This window comes from Buceros rhinoceros, unplaced genomic scaffold, assembly GCF_000710305.1.
Source record: "Buceros rhinoceros silvestris isolate BGI_N320 unplaced genomic scaffold, ASM71030v1 scaffold18546, whole genome shotgun sequence".
Taxonomy (NCBI): domain Eukaryota; kingdom Metazoa; phylum Chordata; class Aves; order Bucerotiformes; family Bucerotidae; genus Buceros; species Buceros rhinoceros.
In genome coordinates, this window is record NW_010419535.1 from 1 (window position 1) to 14747 (window position 14747).

General features: G+C 46.6%; 1 protein-coding gene across 1 annotated transcript in view; it reads left to right on the forward strand.

Moving 5' to 3' along the window:
• Positions 1 to 438: 438 nt before the first annotated feature.
• The window catches only part of KLHL3 (kelch-like family member 3), a 28401-nt gene continuing 14092 nt past the window's right edge, over positions 439 to 14747 (forward strand). Inside the window, exons 1-3 of the mRNA XM_010138987.1 lie at positions 439 to 560; positions 8160 to 8322; positions 11271 to 11380. Of these exons, the coding sequence (XP_010137289.1) occupies positions 444 to 560; positions 8160 to 8322; positions 11271 to 11380 (390 nt within the window). The 5' untranslated portion in view covers positions 439 to 443. The remainder of the gene's footprint in view (positions 561 to 8159; positions 8323 to 11270; positions 11381 to 14747) is intronic.

Consider the following 14747-nt stretch of genomic DNA (forward strand, 5'->3'; position numbering starts at 1 on the left):
AAAATATTTTTAATAAATATGTAAAATACATATTTTTTTTTAAAAAAGCCCTTGTAAGGCTCTGTAGCCTACAGTCTCTTGAGTCTGTCCCTGTGCTGAGACATGGCCGAGGATCATACTGGGATCTTTTTTTTTTAGTCCCTATATGTGTTTGAATGAAGGTGAAGCATGGCTGGTTCTTTTCTGTCAGGAAATTGAGCTTGTTGCATTTACTGACTTCTTTTATTTTACCCCAGTGTCTTCAAATGTTGAGATGATTTGTAGGTGGCATTAGGATGCTGCTGGGAATCTCGCTGGTTGTCCTACAATGGCCATAGGGATAGAGCCAGGGCAGTCTTATAGTCAGGTGCCAGGAGGATGTGGTGGATGTATGAGGAGCAAGGGCCCCCAAAGAGATCCTGCAAAGCAAACTAACTGTCCTTTTGGAATGAATTTCAGGAGACATGTCTGAAAGTAAAGCCAAGAAGATTGAGATAAAAGATGTTGATGGGCAGACCCTGCGGAAGCTGATTGATTACATCTACACCGCCGAGATCGAGGTCACGGAAGAGAATGTGCAGGTAGGTCTGTCTCAGCAGCACCCATAGAGACCCAAGGAAGGATCTTGAAACTCAAAGGCCCAGGTCCTTTGGGGGTGAGTGACCTCTTTAGGCTGAAGAGCTTGAAGAGAGCTGCTTCCAGCCTCTGTTTAGTCTTGAGGCACTTTGCTGCTTTCCCTGCTCTTAAGTCACGTTGCGTTTAGCTTTTGTGTTGAGCTCTTAGAATGAGAGCAGGCGTTTGCCTTCCGAGAAGCTGTGCTGACTTGTGGGTCAGTCTGTCGAAGGTCAAAATCGACTCAAACAAGCAATGAGTCAAACATTGTCTTGAGGTCATGGCAGAGGAATCTGGCTGTTTTGAAATTCTTCTGGGTAGTTGCAGTTGTTTGGCAGAGCTTGCAGTGGAATATATTGTTCAAATGAGGGCTTTCTTCCTTTTTTTTTGTGTGTGTGTGTGCTCAGTCTTGAATTACTCGGAGGTAAATATTTGTCTAGAAGTGGAAAGAGTAATTGAAAGGCAGCCTACAGATAAAGAGGGATGCTCAGGAAGAGAGCGTTGTGCCATGTCACGTGGCCGTGGCTGCTGATAAAGCTTTTTCTTTGACTCTGCTTGTATTTGTGATAAGAAAACGGCTGTGCACTTAGCCACTGGCTTCTGGAAGGGATGCTGGGAGCGTGTGTCCGGACACGCTTTTCAGTTGGCCTTCGTTTTTGTTTGTGAGTGGTGGTTTGAGTCTGTTGTCTTCCTCTCTGTAACTTGGACGCTGGTCAGGGTAACGAGTCTGTGTCTATGATGCTGGAGAGAGAAGGGCAATGTTGCTGCGTGTGTTCTGTTGACCTAATTAAGATGGCAAAATTAGACTGGTTCTGCTTGAAGTGAAGTTCTTGCTGCGGATGGGACATGCTCTTCTGCTCGAGTTCCTTGGGGAGGGTTCAGGTCCTTGCTGACCTTTCATCCATGCTGCAGGAACTTCGACAAACCCCTGAGCTTAGACACTTTCCAGTCCAAGCCCTGTGCCATCCTTTGTGGCCTAAGCTTGTGGCTGCCTTCTCTTGCCCATTCTGCCCTCCAGTTTACAAACTTGACTTTCTGGCATTCTCTCAACCTGGTAGTTGTCCCACTGGTAGGAGTGTGAACACTGGTTGCCCTATGATGAGGCTGAGAACCAGCAGCGACGAGACCTTCGAGGTGCCATTACAGCCTAGAAGCTGAGGCTCAATCCCAACTGCGGGTCGCTTGGACTAGCTGTCTGCTGCGTAGCCTACACTTCATTCCGGTGGTCAGGGTCACCAGGAGCTGAGATACAGCATTGCTTCAGTGGGGAAGGAGGGGGGAGTTCCTCGGTCCTTTAGGACCTTCCATTGCTGGAGGAAAAATGACTTTTACACACACTCTCCAGCTGGTCCCTTTTCCTGTGGGAAATGTGAAGACTATATCCACGTGCTCTCTGAAACGTATGCTTTCCTTCCGTGCCGCTGGTTGTTAGGTGGCCCAGAAGCACCCACTCGGCACGTGGGCTGTGTGGAGCTGGGGATACCATCTGGTGCGCCGGCCCCAGCCCGTCTGCCATGAATGGAGCAACTACGTGTGCTCTGGCTGTTTTCCCGTGGGAGCATTTCAGCGCTCGAGTACAGCTGCACCTGGGGACGAGCAGCGTGGCGAGAGCCAGCTCAGCCCTGCTCTGCGCTGGCAGCACAGGCCTGTCCAGGTGTTACCTTTTCTGAGCAAGGAGAAAGCTGTGTTTGTAGTAAAACCTACCTGAAACCTGCCCTCTGTGGCTTAGGGGTTGCAAAGAGTTAAAGTAAGAGCCCTGTTTATATTTTGGCTTTCATCTCTGAGAGAGCAAGATAAAAAGATGTCAGTTTGGTGAATAGTAAGGTTTGGGCATAGTGTTTTTTCACAGTCTAGTAAAGTGGGTCCTTTTATTACAGGATTTATTAAATAATCTCTTTGTGAGTAATTCTTTAGGCTGGAGTTAAATCAATTCATGAGAGCTGATCTAATGCAAGATTAACCGACTAGTTTAAATTTTGATACATGTTAAAAAAGTCAGTGCTGAAAGTGTTTTATGGAATTTAACAGAATTTTGTGATAAAACCAAGAGAAAGCTTAAAGAGAAATTTCCATCCTGTCTCTGGGTGTTTTACACCTGAATGGGTTATACGCCATAAACAAGTTAATACTCACTTGCAGCCCCAGGAAGAAAAGTTTACAGAAAAGAATATGCTGTGACTCGTTGGAAAGGTTCACACCAGTGAAGGTGAACAAGATGAATAACAAAACATTAAGCTCCTCACGGTCTCTTTGGATTAGCGCTGTCAGACTTAGGCAGGAGCGAGCAGTGTCACATCCTCCTGCACAGCTTTGTGTCAGGGCACCCGGCTGGGGGGATGCCTTGTCTGCCCTGTTTCAGCAGTGTTCCTCCACAGGCTTGATCGAGCATGGTGAGACTTTATCTTGTCCCAGCGGGTATTCCTGAGCTCTCCTATCGCTGTGTCATGGGTGCTGATTTTCTAGCAGAACAAGGGTGCATTTTAAAGGGTGTTTTGAGACTCCTCAGCAGTTTCTGGGTATAGGTGCTATGTAATTTCACTGTAGAAACAAGAAGAAAGGTTGTTAAATGGCATCAGTTGAACAGACACAGCCAAGCTACCAACACGTGAGTAAATGAACAAACAGGATCTTGCCAGTGGGCACAATGCAATGAGAGCAGAACCAAAATGGGAAAAAGATGAGCAGCAAAGGTAACATGGAGTGCAGGATGAGTTCCCAAGTGCCCTTGAATGCTGAGCAGTGCCCAGCACAGCCTTTTTACTGCATTTTTTTGTTTCTTTTCTAACTGAAACCTGGCTTTTTTTTTTCTTTTTCTTTTTTTTTTGCTTTCATAGGCCTGGTGCGGTGTTCAGGAAGTGAGGCTCCTTTTCTACGCACGTGTTTTTGTAGCCGATTGTCAGTTCTTTGCACAAAGTTTTGTTTTGCTTTTTAAGGCAGGAAGGATATGCGTACAAGGGGCCAAGCCTGTGCAGTCAGTTCCAGTCATCGTCTGTACTGAGTTACTGGAGAGGGTTCATGCAATTTCTCCTCAACAGTATGTCCCGAGCGTGCAGGAAAAGGGGATTTTCAATCCACAGCAGCAACATGATGGAGAGCACTGAGCCCACGTGGGAGTGAATACTCTCTTCTAACTCTGGGGATACATGGCTGAGAATCACCCCGACAAACACAATCCTTATGCATTGGAGCTGCATTTTTAGAGTGAGGTTTCAAGGAAAATCCATGCTGGGATTTCTGTCCCCTGTGCCATCTGTGTTCCTCTTCTGTTGTACCCCACATCAAGGTTGGTTGTAAAGATTCATGTGCGTGACAAAAAGATCTCATCCATTTGAAGGTGGAGCTTGATAATTTATTTGGAAGAAAGTTGTGCTGTGTGGTTTCTGTAAAAGTGAGGAAAATACAGCAAGCGACTTAGGGAAGTTCACAGATGCTCATGTGCAGCCCCCAGTTGGCCTCGATGGGAACCACACACATGTGTCGGGGTACAGGGTCTGTGGCTCCCTACCTGTATGGAATAGCTGGCTTGTTTAACGTATCAGTTCTGTGAATTTTCCCCTTAGGTCTTGATTTTGCAGCTGAACTGGCTGTATTGCTGCTTGCTTTCCACACTCAGATCAAACCTGCCGGCTTGGCCAAGAGTGATGGGAGCAAAGTCCAGTTATGGAGGTGTTCAACGTGGTGTCCTTGAGCAGAGCTGAATGGAGATTTGGGAGGAGGCCTCCTAGGTGGTCTTTTGAGGAACCTCCTAGGTTCTCCTAGGTGATCTTTCGAGGACAGCTGGACCTCTGGCTGTAGACAGTGAATTCAGACCCTCTTCAGTGTGTGCCACCCATCCTTACTGATGGTGCTTATTTACTTGCAGGCAGCCTGAGAATTGCCTGGCCAATTAAGAAAGCCATGACCATTAGGGTTGTAATGATTCTCCGGGAAAAGTCCTGATTAACCTGATTTCACAATTAAATTCTTATGAATAAGGTGCAGCGTACCACGGGTGGGATGTGTCCTTGCGTGCTAACACAGTTCAGATGTAGAAGGAACAAAATCTGCAATGAGCTCTCTGGGTGAAGTAGATATTGAAACCGTCAGCTTCGCAGACATAGTCATTGTAATAAAAAATGGCTTGAGAAAGGAGGACAAAAGCTTTGCTAAAAGCTGTAGCATTTCACTTTCAGAAGTGTACTGCTCCTCTGCTCTCCCTAGGGACGTAGGGCTTCACAACAGAGGAGAGGTCTGTGGCAGTTTTGATGATAAAGGGGTGATAAGTGGGTCAGTTCCATCTCCCTTCTCCCTGTTCACTCCAAAAGCTGCAACTCTAGTAGGTGCAAACGCAGGGTGAGGCAGAGAGCCTTCTAGCTCAGCTTTAGGAGATGCAGTAAGTCAGGGCTATATTCCTACCTGGAGCAGAAGCTCCTTGTCATGCCTTGCTCTCCTGACATGCTGGAGAGCCCTGGTCAGCAGGGCTGACTTCTCTGGGGTGTTGCAGCAGTTGGGTTGGGGGCCTTTCCTAGGCTTATGGAAAGTCTTTTGAATTGGTTTGGCCTGATGGAAAGGTGAGGAGAAACTTGTAGATGTGGCACTGGAGGACTATGCTGAGTTTGGATGTGTCTCCACATTTTTATCCCACGGTTTAACCAAGGGACAGTGTATCTGCTCAGTGTGGTGAAGTGGGAGAAGGTAGATCAGGAGGAGAGTTGCCAGCTGCCCCCCTGTTTTCTCTCTCGCCTCCATACCCTTTGTCCTTCTCATGCCTGCTCCTGGAGAGGTTTTGTGGCTCCCTGATTCTCACCTGCCTCTGCCTGGGCTGTTTCACCCCAGGTGGAGCATTGCAGCAGAAGCACCGTGGTTCACCCTCTGCACTGCCTGGGAGCTGCTGGGGAGTGATAAAGCCTAATTGCCTTCCTTGCACTGAAAAGCCACACTACAGTAATGTAGTTTTATCTTCACTACTTACGCTGTTTAGAGCAGTTCATTTAAAACTGAGTATTTAACCTGCCTTGCAGACACGAAATCTTCTCGTTCCTCTGGTCACGGATTCCCCTGGAAGGGTGCTGGGGAGCTGTCGCCCTGGTGGGGCAGACGCGCAGTCCCAGCTGCAGCCCTGGATGTGCTGCTGAGGATTACAGCCAGCACTCTTACTTGGCTTCCAATTTAACTGAACTGTCAAAGCTGCTTATAAGCTTTAATACATCCCCTGCCTTGGGGCAGTGCTCCTCTCCTGGTTTTGCAGGGCAGCGATAGTTGTAGGTTCGCTTTCGGCCAAGGTTACCTGGAAGGCTGTGTCAGGGCAGGGAACTAACCCCCATCCCTGAAGTCCAGCGTTACCGCTGAATGAACCTAGAGCAACAGAGCATGCTTTTGGCTGAAAGATGTCCCTAGTTTAGAGACATCAAAGGCTTATGACGGTATTTAATTGCACAGGCAATGCGGTGTAAAACTGGAGAGTCTGCAGAGTGAGCGAGCACAGCGGGTGAACTGGGTGGGTATATATATGTGTACTGTATATGTATATATAAATACACACACCTCCCATAGAGCTGCTTCTGGACATAACTTATTTGGCAAAGAGGTCAGTCTCTGTAGTGATAGATAATTTTGACACAGTTTCAAGATGATTGGGTTTTGGTATGGAGGCTGATCTGGTAGAGAAGCCAGTAAATTGTTCGCAGTGGTTGGAGTTCAAATACTGAAGCCAAATTCAGACCCAAGTGAGTAACTTGCCTGGATGTTACTGGGTGTGCAGTTTGGTCCTGCTGCATGTTTAGGCAGGGCATTTCCTCCTGTTATTTCTAAAGGAAACAGACTTTCTGCTAGCGGATATCCTTGGCTTGCTTTTCGCCTTCCCTGGTAAAAACAAGGTGAGTGGTGAGACGTTCAGCTGGGAGATGAGAAAGAGAAAATCCACTCATCTCTTGATTGGCTATTTATATCCTACTTCTGAAAAGTATTATGTGATAATGCCCCTTTCCCAATAACTGCAGTGAGGTAAAGCTCCTTCTCTGCTGTAATAGAAGCACTGGGATGTCCATGTGACTATTAATGATGGTGGCAAGTACCTTCTGTTTCAGAGGCAACATCCCAACACACTTGAGCTACGGAGCCCGCCTGGATTTGCAGGTGTGCATGCTGGATGGATGAGGGGTGCATGGAGGAGGCTCTGGCTGCTGTGTGGCCTGAGAGGGTTTGCAGGTAGTCTGACTTCTTTAGCCACAGCCCTTACGCAGCTCATGTGCTCACCTTTCTGCCAATATAAAGAGATGGTTCCGTCAGATAGAAGGTGGTTCACAGCTACATTTCAAAAACGCGAGGTCATTGCTATCTTGATTTAATCAAACCCACGAACTAATCTCCTCCTGGCATCGAGAGGCTTGGGCCAAAATGGGCTCCTGGGTTAATTGATTTCTTTTTTTTTATAGTTGCTGTTGGGGTGGCTGCTTGGCAGCAGCCAGGCGCTGTACAGCTGGGCTGAGCTGGAATGCGTCAGTGGCTTAGAAAAGACCTGGGGCAGGCTCTGAGCATCCTGCCCTGATGTGGAAGGGGACTGTGGGGGCAGGGGGCAGTGACAGGGAGGGGCCGTCTTTTTCCCTTCCCTGCTATTGAGGTCCAGGGAGGTGAATGCTGTTTTGTTTAACCTATTTGTTTTGTTTAACATATGCTTGTTTTTTTGAGTCAGAAATATTTTTCTGGGAATCTGTGCTCAGATGGTGAGCACAGATGCCCAGTTGGAAGGACATGTGTGAAGCAGCCAGAGCTACAGAAGAGCTGGGCTAAGACATGTCTACAGCTGCTGTACGACATAAGAAAGGATGTAGCTGATGTCACGGGCTGTAACATCCCGAGTGACTTTATTTTCTGCTTCCTGTCCCGCTCACTGGCCTCAGAGGTGGTTTTTCCAGCAGATGTTACATTCCCGATCCACTGCTGTCTCCCTTTTCTGCACTTAGTTGTGTTAGGTATAAAGCAGAGCCTCATTTGCAGGTGCAGCCATGAACCACAAGTGTCTGCAGCATTTTGTGTGAGGGATAATGAGGGCTGTTGATGGTTGGCCGCATATTTCCTGAGAGCTTTGCTGTCACCAAAACCTGCTTGAGCTTCTGTGAACCCTCTCTCTTACACGACAGTTTGGGCACCCTGCTCACAAGCAAAGACTGTTTTGTTGGAAATAAGGAAGTTCAAGGGTTTGAGGTGTGCTGGGCTTTGAATGTATAAGAGCTATGGGCTTTTTTCACCTCTTCAGGGGAGAAAACCCAAGTATGTGTGCAGGACCTACCTGCAGCAAGGCCAGAAATTCAGGTGGTTGCTTGAGTTTTGTCCTCCCGTTACCTGCCTTGAGGTTTTGTGGGGAGAAGATGTGAGGAGAACAGCTCCACTTTTAGCCCAGCATGGGAGAGCAGTTTCCATCTCTCGAAGCACAGATGTGGATCTTCTGCATGTGGGTAAAACTTCAACCTTCCCTCTCGTACCCCATGGGGACCTGTCCCTGTCTGAAGGGGAACTGCCTCCAATTTATACAAGCCATGAATCAAACTGTCTTTGTTACTAACTCTCCTTCCCCTTTCTTGCCTTTACAGGTTTTGTTGCCAGCTGCTAGTTTATTGCAATTGATGGATGTTAGAAAAAACTGCTGTGACTTTCTTCAGTCCCAGCTGCATCCCACGAATTGCCTTGGAATCCGAGCTTTTGCCGATGTGCATGCGTGTACCGAGCTGCTGCAGCAGGCAAACGCCTACGCAGGTGAGGGACGGGTTGTCCATTTGTTGAGTGAAACCTGCTTCCAGGTACAGCGACTTGTAGGTTGAGCAAGATCAGCACACCCTGGCTGGTCTCTTCATGCTTCTAGTATTAGAGCAGGGAAGGGAATGCTTCACTGGGTTGTAGGGTGTAACTTTCTGTGATGCTTCAACTTGCAAAATGTGGTTTGGTTGCAGAGGAACACCTAAGGAGGTAAGAAACTACTGATCCTGTGGATCCCAGCCCACAAAATAGTTCCTTGGTATGTTCCCAGTAAGCTCTTTGCCTGTTCAACAGCACAGGGTTGGTGTGCTGGCGTCCTCCCTGTGTATTCTGCTCTGTGAGAGCAGCAGGCAGTCCTGGGGGTCTGTGCATTCTAGAAATAAATGGCACTGGGCAAAATGAAGTCTTGTGGGTGGGAGTGGGAACACTTAGCTAAAATTGTCATGCAGTCTGAGCCCCTGATCCTTGGAGCGATGGCCACTTACCCCAAGGGTGGAGACTCTTGTTTCCTTGAGAGTGGATGTGTTTGGTTGCGATAAGTAGGTGGAGGCAATGGCTTTCAGCATTTCTGCTCTGCATTGTAATCGTAAAGCTCTTCCAAGCGGCCCCCTGCTCTTAACTCCCAACACTTTCCAGTTTCCTCTAGCAGAGTTGCCCTTGACCTCCGCTTGGCATAAGCTGGTAGCTTTTTCAGTTTGTTTTTCTGCTTTTCTGTCTGTTTGTGTAGGGGAAAAATACACCTGCTGTCTGCCAGAGCACCTGCTCTGTCCTGCAGCATTTTCCTTGGTGCGGTTTTGTCCTTTATTGGACCGTAAGTAGGCTCAGTGGAAGAAAAAAATGCTCACCAAGTCCTGCCTTATTCTCCTGCAAAGAAAAGTAAAACCTTTTCAGCTGCTCTGGCTGTATTATCCCCCTGGGGAAAAGGTACCCTGGGAGGAATGGTTAATTGTATAAAGGCTTTCTTGTGATATCTCATTATCCTTGCTTTCAGGCCCTGTTTAATCTTTAACCCAACAAGCAGTGCATTCACTGTATATTTATTTGGTTGTTTGGCAATTAGAAAGTCTGCTTTGTTGTTTTATTGGCCTTCGTAAGTCCCAGTTAGTACAACAGCCCATGTAATGTTAATGGAACTCCATTAATAAAAATACCATTAAAATTCTTTTTGCTGTGTTGTTTATGTAACAGCATTAAACCAAGACAGAAGTCCCCAAGCCCAAGAGTCCATGTGCATGAGCTCAGTGACTTGAGAAATGGCCAGTGAATAACTTTAGTAGGTGGAGGAACCTTCTTGATGCAGGCACAAGTTACTTTATTAAAATCAGTAAATATTTTTACTTGCTTCCATCTAATAACAAGAGATCAGATGTCTTTCTACTGCCAGATGCTGGTTCAGAATGAATAGTGAGGTTGTCTCCAGAAGTCAGTGTGTCCAGCTTACTGGGTGGGGAGCAGTTTGTGCTTCGCAAGTATTTAAGGCCCGAAATGTTCATTAGCTCTTATGTATGATTTCCAGCATAACGGACTACTAAACTTTATCCAGATACAGCTATTTTTAGTCAGAACCTTTGGCTTAGCTGTGGTGTTTTGGTCCCCATTAGACTGAGTAGGGTCTATGGCTGGGGAAGCCCAAGTGCCCAAGAGCACCGATGAGGGGTTGTTCAGAGAGGAGGTCCTTGGAGATCACACCTGGAGGTTGTGATCTTTGTGTCCCTGTAGTGCTGCATTTTGGCAGGCAAAGCATTTTGCAGATGTGGGATCTAGAGGCAAATTTTGCTGTGGAGGGAGCTCATTGGATGAGTCAGCTCAAAGCTGAAGGATGAGAGCTTGGAAAAGCTGTTTCAGATAAAGTTTCTGAGATCATGTTTCTGTATTTCAGACACAGATAAATGGGACACAGCAAATGGCAGGTGAGATTAAATTGGCGTGTATATGTAACAAATGCTTGCAAAACTGAAACTGTCTGCAACTGCAATGGTTTTGACCTAGAAATTATTTTCTAGAAAGTAATTCTTTCTTAATGTCCTTTGGCTAGGTGTAAAGCTTGACAGATTTGATGATCCTTTTGGATCTGTATTACAATTGGTCATAATTCTTCCACTTTGGGATTGTAAGTAGTGATGTGTATTTTATTTTCAGGTGGCTCCTAAAGTTACAGCATGGAGGGATTTGGAGATAAAAAGGGAGAAAAATAAATCTGTGCAGTTACACACTTAAGTGGAAAGGGGCAAAGCTGCTGGGGAAGATGGGTGCTGAGGGGTCAGAGCAGGGGAAAGGTTAAATTTACACATTTGGGGGACAGAAGTAAAAGATAGGAGAGCTGATCCCAGGTCTGAGTATGGAATGACGATCCCCCTCGCCCATCTCTCCATGTGCCCCCTCGCACGTACAGATTCAGGGAGATGCTCAGGGATCCCTCACTGTTTGCTGCTGAGTGTATACACCAAACTGCCAGTTTGGCTGATTAGTTAAAGATGGGCTTTCCTTTGAACACCCACAGATATCAAGGACCCTTGCTGGAGTCTCTCATCCAGATGTTGAGCAGATCTGATTCTGTCTAGCTTGTTGAATTGGGCACAAACTGAATCTCGAGGTGGCCAGGGTATCCCTTGCTCTAGAAAGGCATTGGCACTTTTCTTAGCTGCCACTTCTAATCATATTTGCCACTGGAAGGTACTTGGTGGCTTTCCAGAAAGTTAAGTTCCCATTTAGTGTCATTTATGAAAACTTCTCATGGGGTTTATGTAATTTGAAATAACATCAAATGTCTTTAACCTGCTCTGAGACTATTTTCTGTTCCTGTTCCACCATGCAGTCGCAGCGTGTTGTTTGCCTCGGGTGCTCGGAGCTGGAATAATAGCGGGTCTCTGAATGCTGTAGTCCTGCCATTGACTTAAAGCGTGGATTTCATTATAATTTTCTGTTCCCCCTTTTCATTTGTTGAACAGAGCAGCACTTTCCTGAGGTGATGCTAGGAGAAGAATTTCTTAGCCTTAGTCTGGACCAGGTTTGCAGTTTAATATCAAGTGACAAGCTCACAGTCTCCTCTGAAGAAAAGGTACAGTAAATTGTATGGCACCAGTGAATGTAAGAATGATGGAATGTTTCTAGGTCTTACATCAGGAACTGTTCTCATGTTATGCTCTTTGGGGACCACTTTCCAATAGATTGTGTGGAAAGGAAGATTAAAATTAACGTGAATTCTAAAACCACATAAAAATGACCTTCACTTGGTTGTTCTTTGCAGGAAGTAATGATTCTCAGATCCATATCACTTCCAAAAGCCCTGGGGGCCTGAACCAAATGCCTTCCCTCTCTGGAAAACTCAGCACCTCCCATCTGCTGTTGAGTAAAGCTCTTATTACCTGCTGTAAAATCTTAAAAAAAGGTGAATTTCATTAGGCCAGGAAGGAGTATTGGCTTCTGTTGCGTGTCAGACAGAGCAGCTAAAGGAGGCCCACAACCAAAAAGCAAGGAAACATTTTTCTAGCATCATCAGTGTTTTTAATGTAAGAGGGGGGAAAAATGGCTCTGGCTGATGTTGGTTTGCGGTTGAAATGTTCGGCACATTGTAGTCCAGGGCATGAAGGTGATCAGTGGTTGTGGTACTCAGTGAACAGCAGGTCCAGCCCTTCTCTGGTGTGGGCTTCTTGCATGACCCGCCACAGGTTTCTAGGGAGAGGTGTGTGCCCGGAGTCCTTCAGCTTGCCTCCGAATTGTCGCTGTGGAGACGTGGACGCTTGTTGGCTGCTACAGAAGAGCTTGGGGATTATGTGGCTCATAACTTCAAGACTTTTGTTGAATGTCTGTGTTTTTGGTGGGATGAAGCTGGACCTGGCTGTGCTTGGTGCTACTGGTCTGCACTGCCTGTCCAGCTGTGTGCACCCATCCTGCTCAGCCCCTCCAGGCTGCAGACACGGCGGGTACTTGGACCCACCGGACCCATAAGCTTGCTGGAAGACCTGCACCACGCCAGGTCTGAATGCAGCAATGCTTCCTTCAGATCCTGAGCCGGCAAACTTGAAGGCTTTGGGAACTGGTTTCCGCAGGTGTGGGGCTAGCATGGGTGTCTCGGCAGGGTGCTGCGAGGTGCCACACAGCAGAGCCGGAGAGGGGAAAAACAACTGGCGTGAACTCGCAGCAGAATTGCTTTATGTGAGCCAAGCAGCCTGCAAAGGGAAGTGCAAGTTTAGCAACCAATTTTTCCAGTCCTGTGCAGCATTGTTAAAAAGCTTTTATTGGCCTTGTGCCCGGAGAAATCAAAGTACTCCCTCCCTCATCTGAGCTTTGCACAACCAAACCTGGTGTTTCTTTAGCTGATTGTTAAAGTTGAGAATGCAAGGCGGTGGAAGGAAATGGAAGCATAAGCTGCGCTTTCAAAACAATAGATATGAAGAACAGGAGAGAGGCAGAGAATGGGAGTGGAACATAAACATGGCATACGTGCTGGAGTCTAAAGAAGTGCTGAAAATTGAGGACAGATTTGTAGGTTGCTGGTTTATGTCAGCTTCATGACAGACAAGCAGTTTTCCTGACCTTAATTCTTCCTATCTGCTGATGTATGAAGTAGTTAAATATGTATATATCTGTGTGCGTGTATACCTATACATACACTTACATTTATCTGTGTGTGTGCACGAGCACCTCTGATGGATAGATAACAATTTTTAAGCAACAAGATATTTTAAGTAGGTAAATACTTCAAACATCTGAGAGCTAAATTGTCCCAGCCAGCTGTCGGGAGAGGTTCTCTTGTTCGTGTTCTTAGCGTGTCTCACGTGTGCTGCAGCCTGAGAGCCAGACCATTCCCATCTCTGGTCACTGGGAAGTGTTAGAGCTGAGTCCTGCCAGGACCAGAAGGTCCCAAGGCCGGGGAGGGAAGTATTGCCCTTAGAGTGCTTCAAGTCATGTGTACCCAAGAGCTTGCCCCTTCTGCTACCACTCCCCAGCTAATACTAATTTGCCTAATAAAATATATTCACAAATTTTTGCAAAGTTATATCCCTAAGCCATCAGGACTGCAAGAATCATCTGCTACCACACGAATCTATTTGAATTCTAAAACGGTGACAATGTTTCCCTGTTCTTCAGTGACTATCCTCCTTTCTCTCCCTCTCCCCTTGCTGTTGCCAGCCTCTGCAGTTGCACAGGCCCTTTCAGCTGAGAGCAAAGGCTTATTTTCGTCCCTGCCTGCTCTTTTTGCTATAGATGAGTATAGATGAGTACTTTGAAGACAGTTTTTTCAGTGCTTTCTGTACCTGACCTAATTGGCTCTTTAATTACAACAGCATATGCAAGTAAGGAAAAACTGTAGATAAATCATGTTTATTCGTATTTACTAGTGATGTGTGAGATGGAGGCGGCTTCGAGCCCTTGAGAAAGGGCTCCTCCTGACTCAGAACAGTGGTGAAAGACATTTTTAAAAGGGTTAGCTGGATTTTTGGATTGGGGATTTTAGAGTCCAGTAATTGACTCATCATCCCACACCGCTAACGTGCAGTAGAAGCTGATGCACAGTTCAGTCCTCGCTCCTGGAAAGTATCTAACAACTGATTTTTTTGGGTGAAGAGACTGAGGAAAACCCCAGCTTTGCTCTTTGCATAGGTAGTGTGCAGAAAGGGAGGGGATATTCCAGGCTTTTACCCTTTTACTCCGTAGAGTGGGGAATCTGCTCAGGGCCATTCCTGCAGCCAGGCAGGTGCCAGCCCATGCCTCTGCTCTAAATAAAACTGGGTGGGTAACGGTTTCATTTCATCACACCCTGGTATGGCTGGAAAAACCTGACTCCTGGAGTGCGGCAGCAGCTGCTCGGGGTCTGCAGTGGGCACAGTGTGTGGAGGGAGGGCATGGCAGCAGTGGAAATAGATGTGGCCTTTGAATAGAGATATTGGTGTCGAGGATTAAGATTCTCCCCCCCTTTTCATAAAACTAGGAATCGAAGCCAATGGAAGGTGCCAGAATCCGATGTTTTAAAAATTTCTGTTATTTTTAGGATAGGCACAGCAGGCAAGCATCGGTGCATGCCTAACTCAGGAGCAGTCTCCAGCACTGGGGAAGCAGTTTGTTCCTTGTGCACTTTTGCTTTACCTGCCTTTAAGAGGCATTTGCTGTCATCTTGGTCCATAGCCGGGTATGTCCCAGTCCTGTGACCTGTTCTGTAGCTCAGCATTGGAGCAAAAGAGGTTAATGAAAAGCATGTTTGTTGGCTAAACATTTGCTTTATACTCCTTCCACACTCATTTGCAATTAAAAATCTCACAACAGCCTAGTTTCTGCTTTAAATGCCTTGTAGCTAAAGCAAAATTGTTTGTTTGTTTATCCTCATTTTTAAATACTTAAAGGTTCTGCAGGAGTTATTTTCCTCTGTGTTTGCTGGGGTTTGATTACACCCTGTTGCAGCGCAGTGTCCTGAATTCCAAACAGTT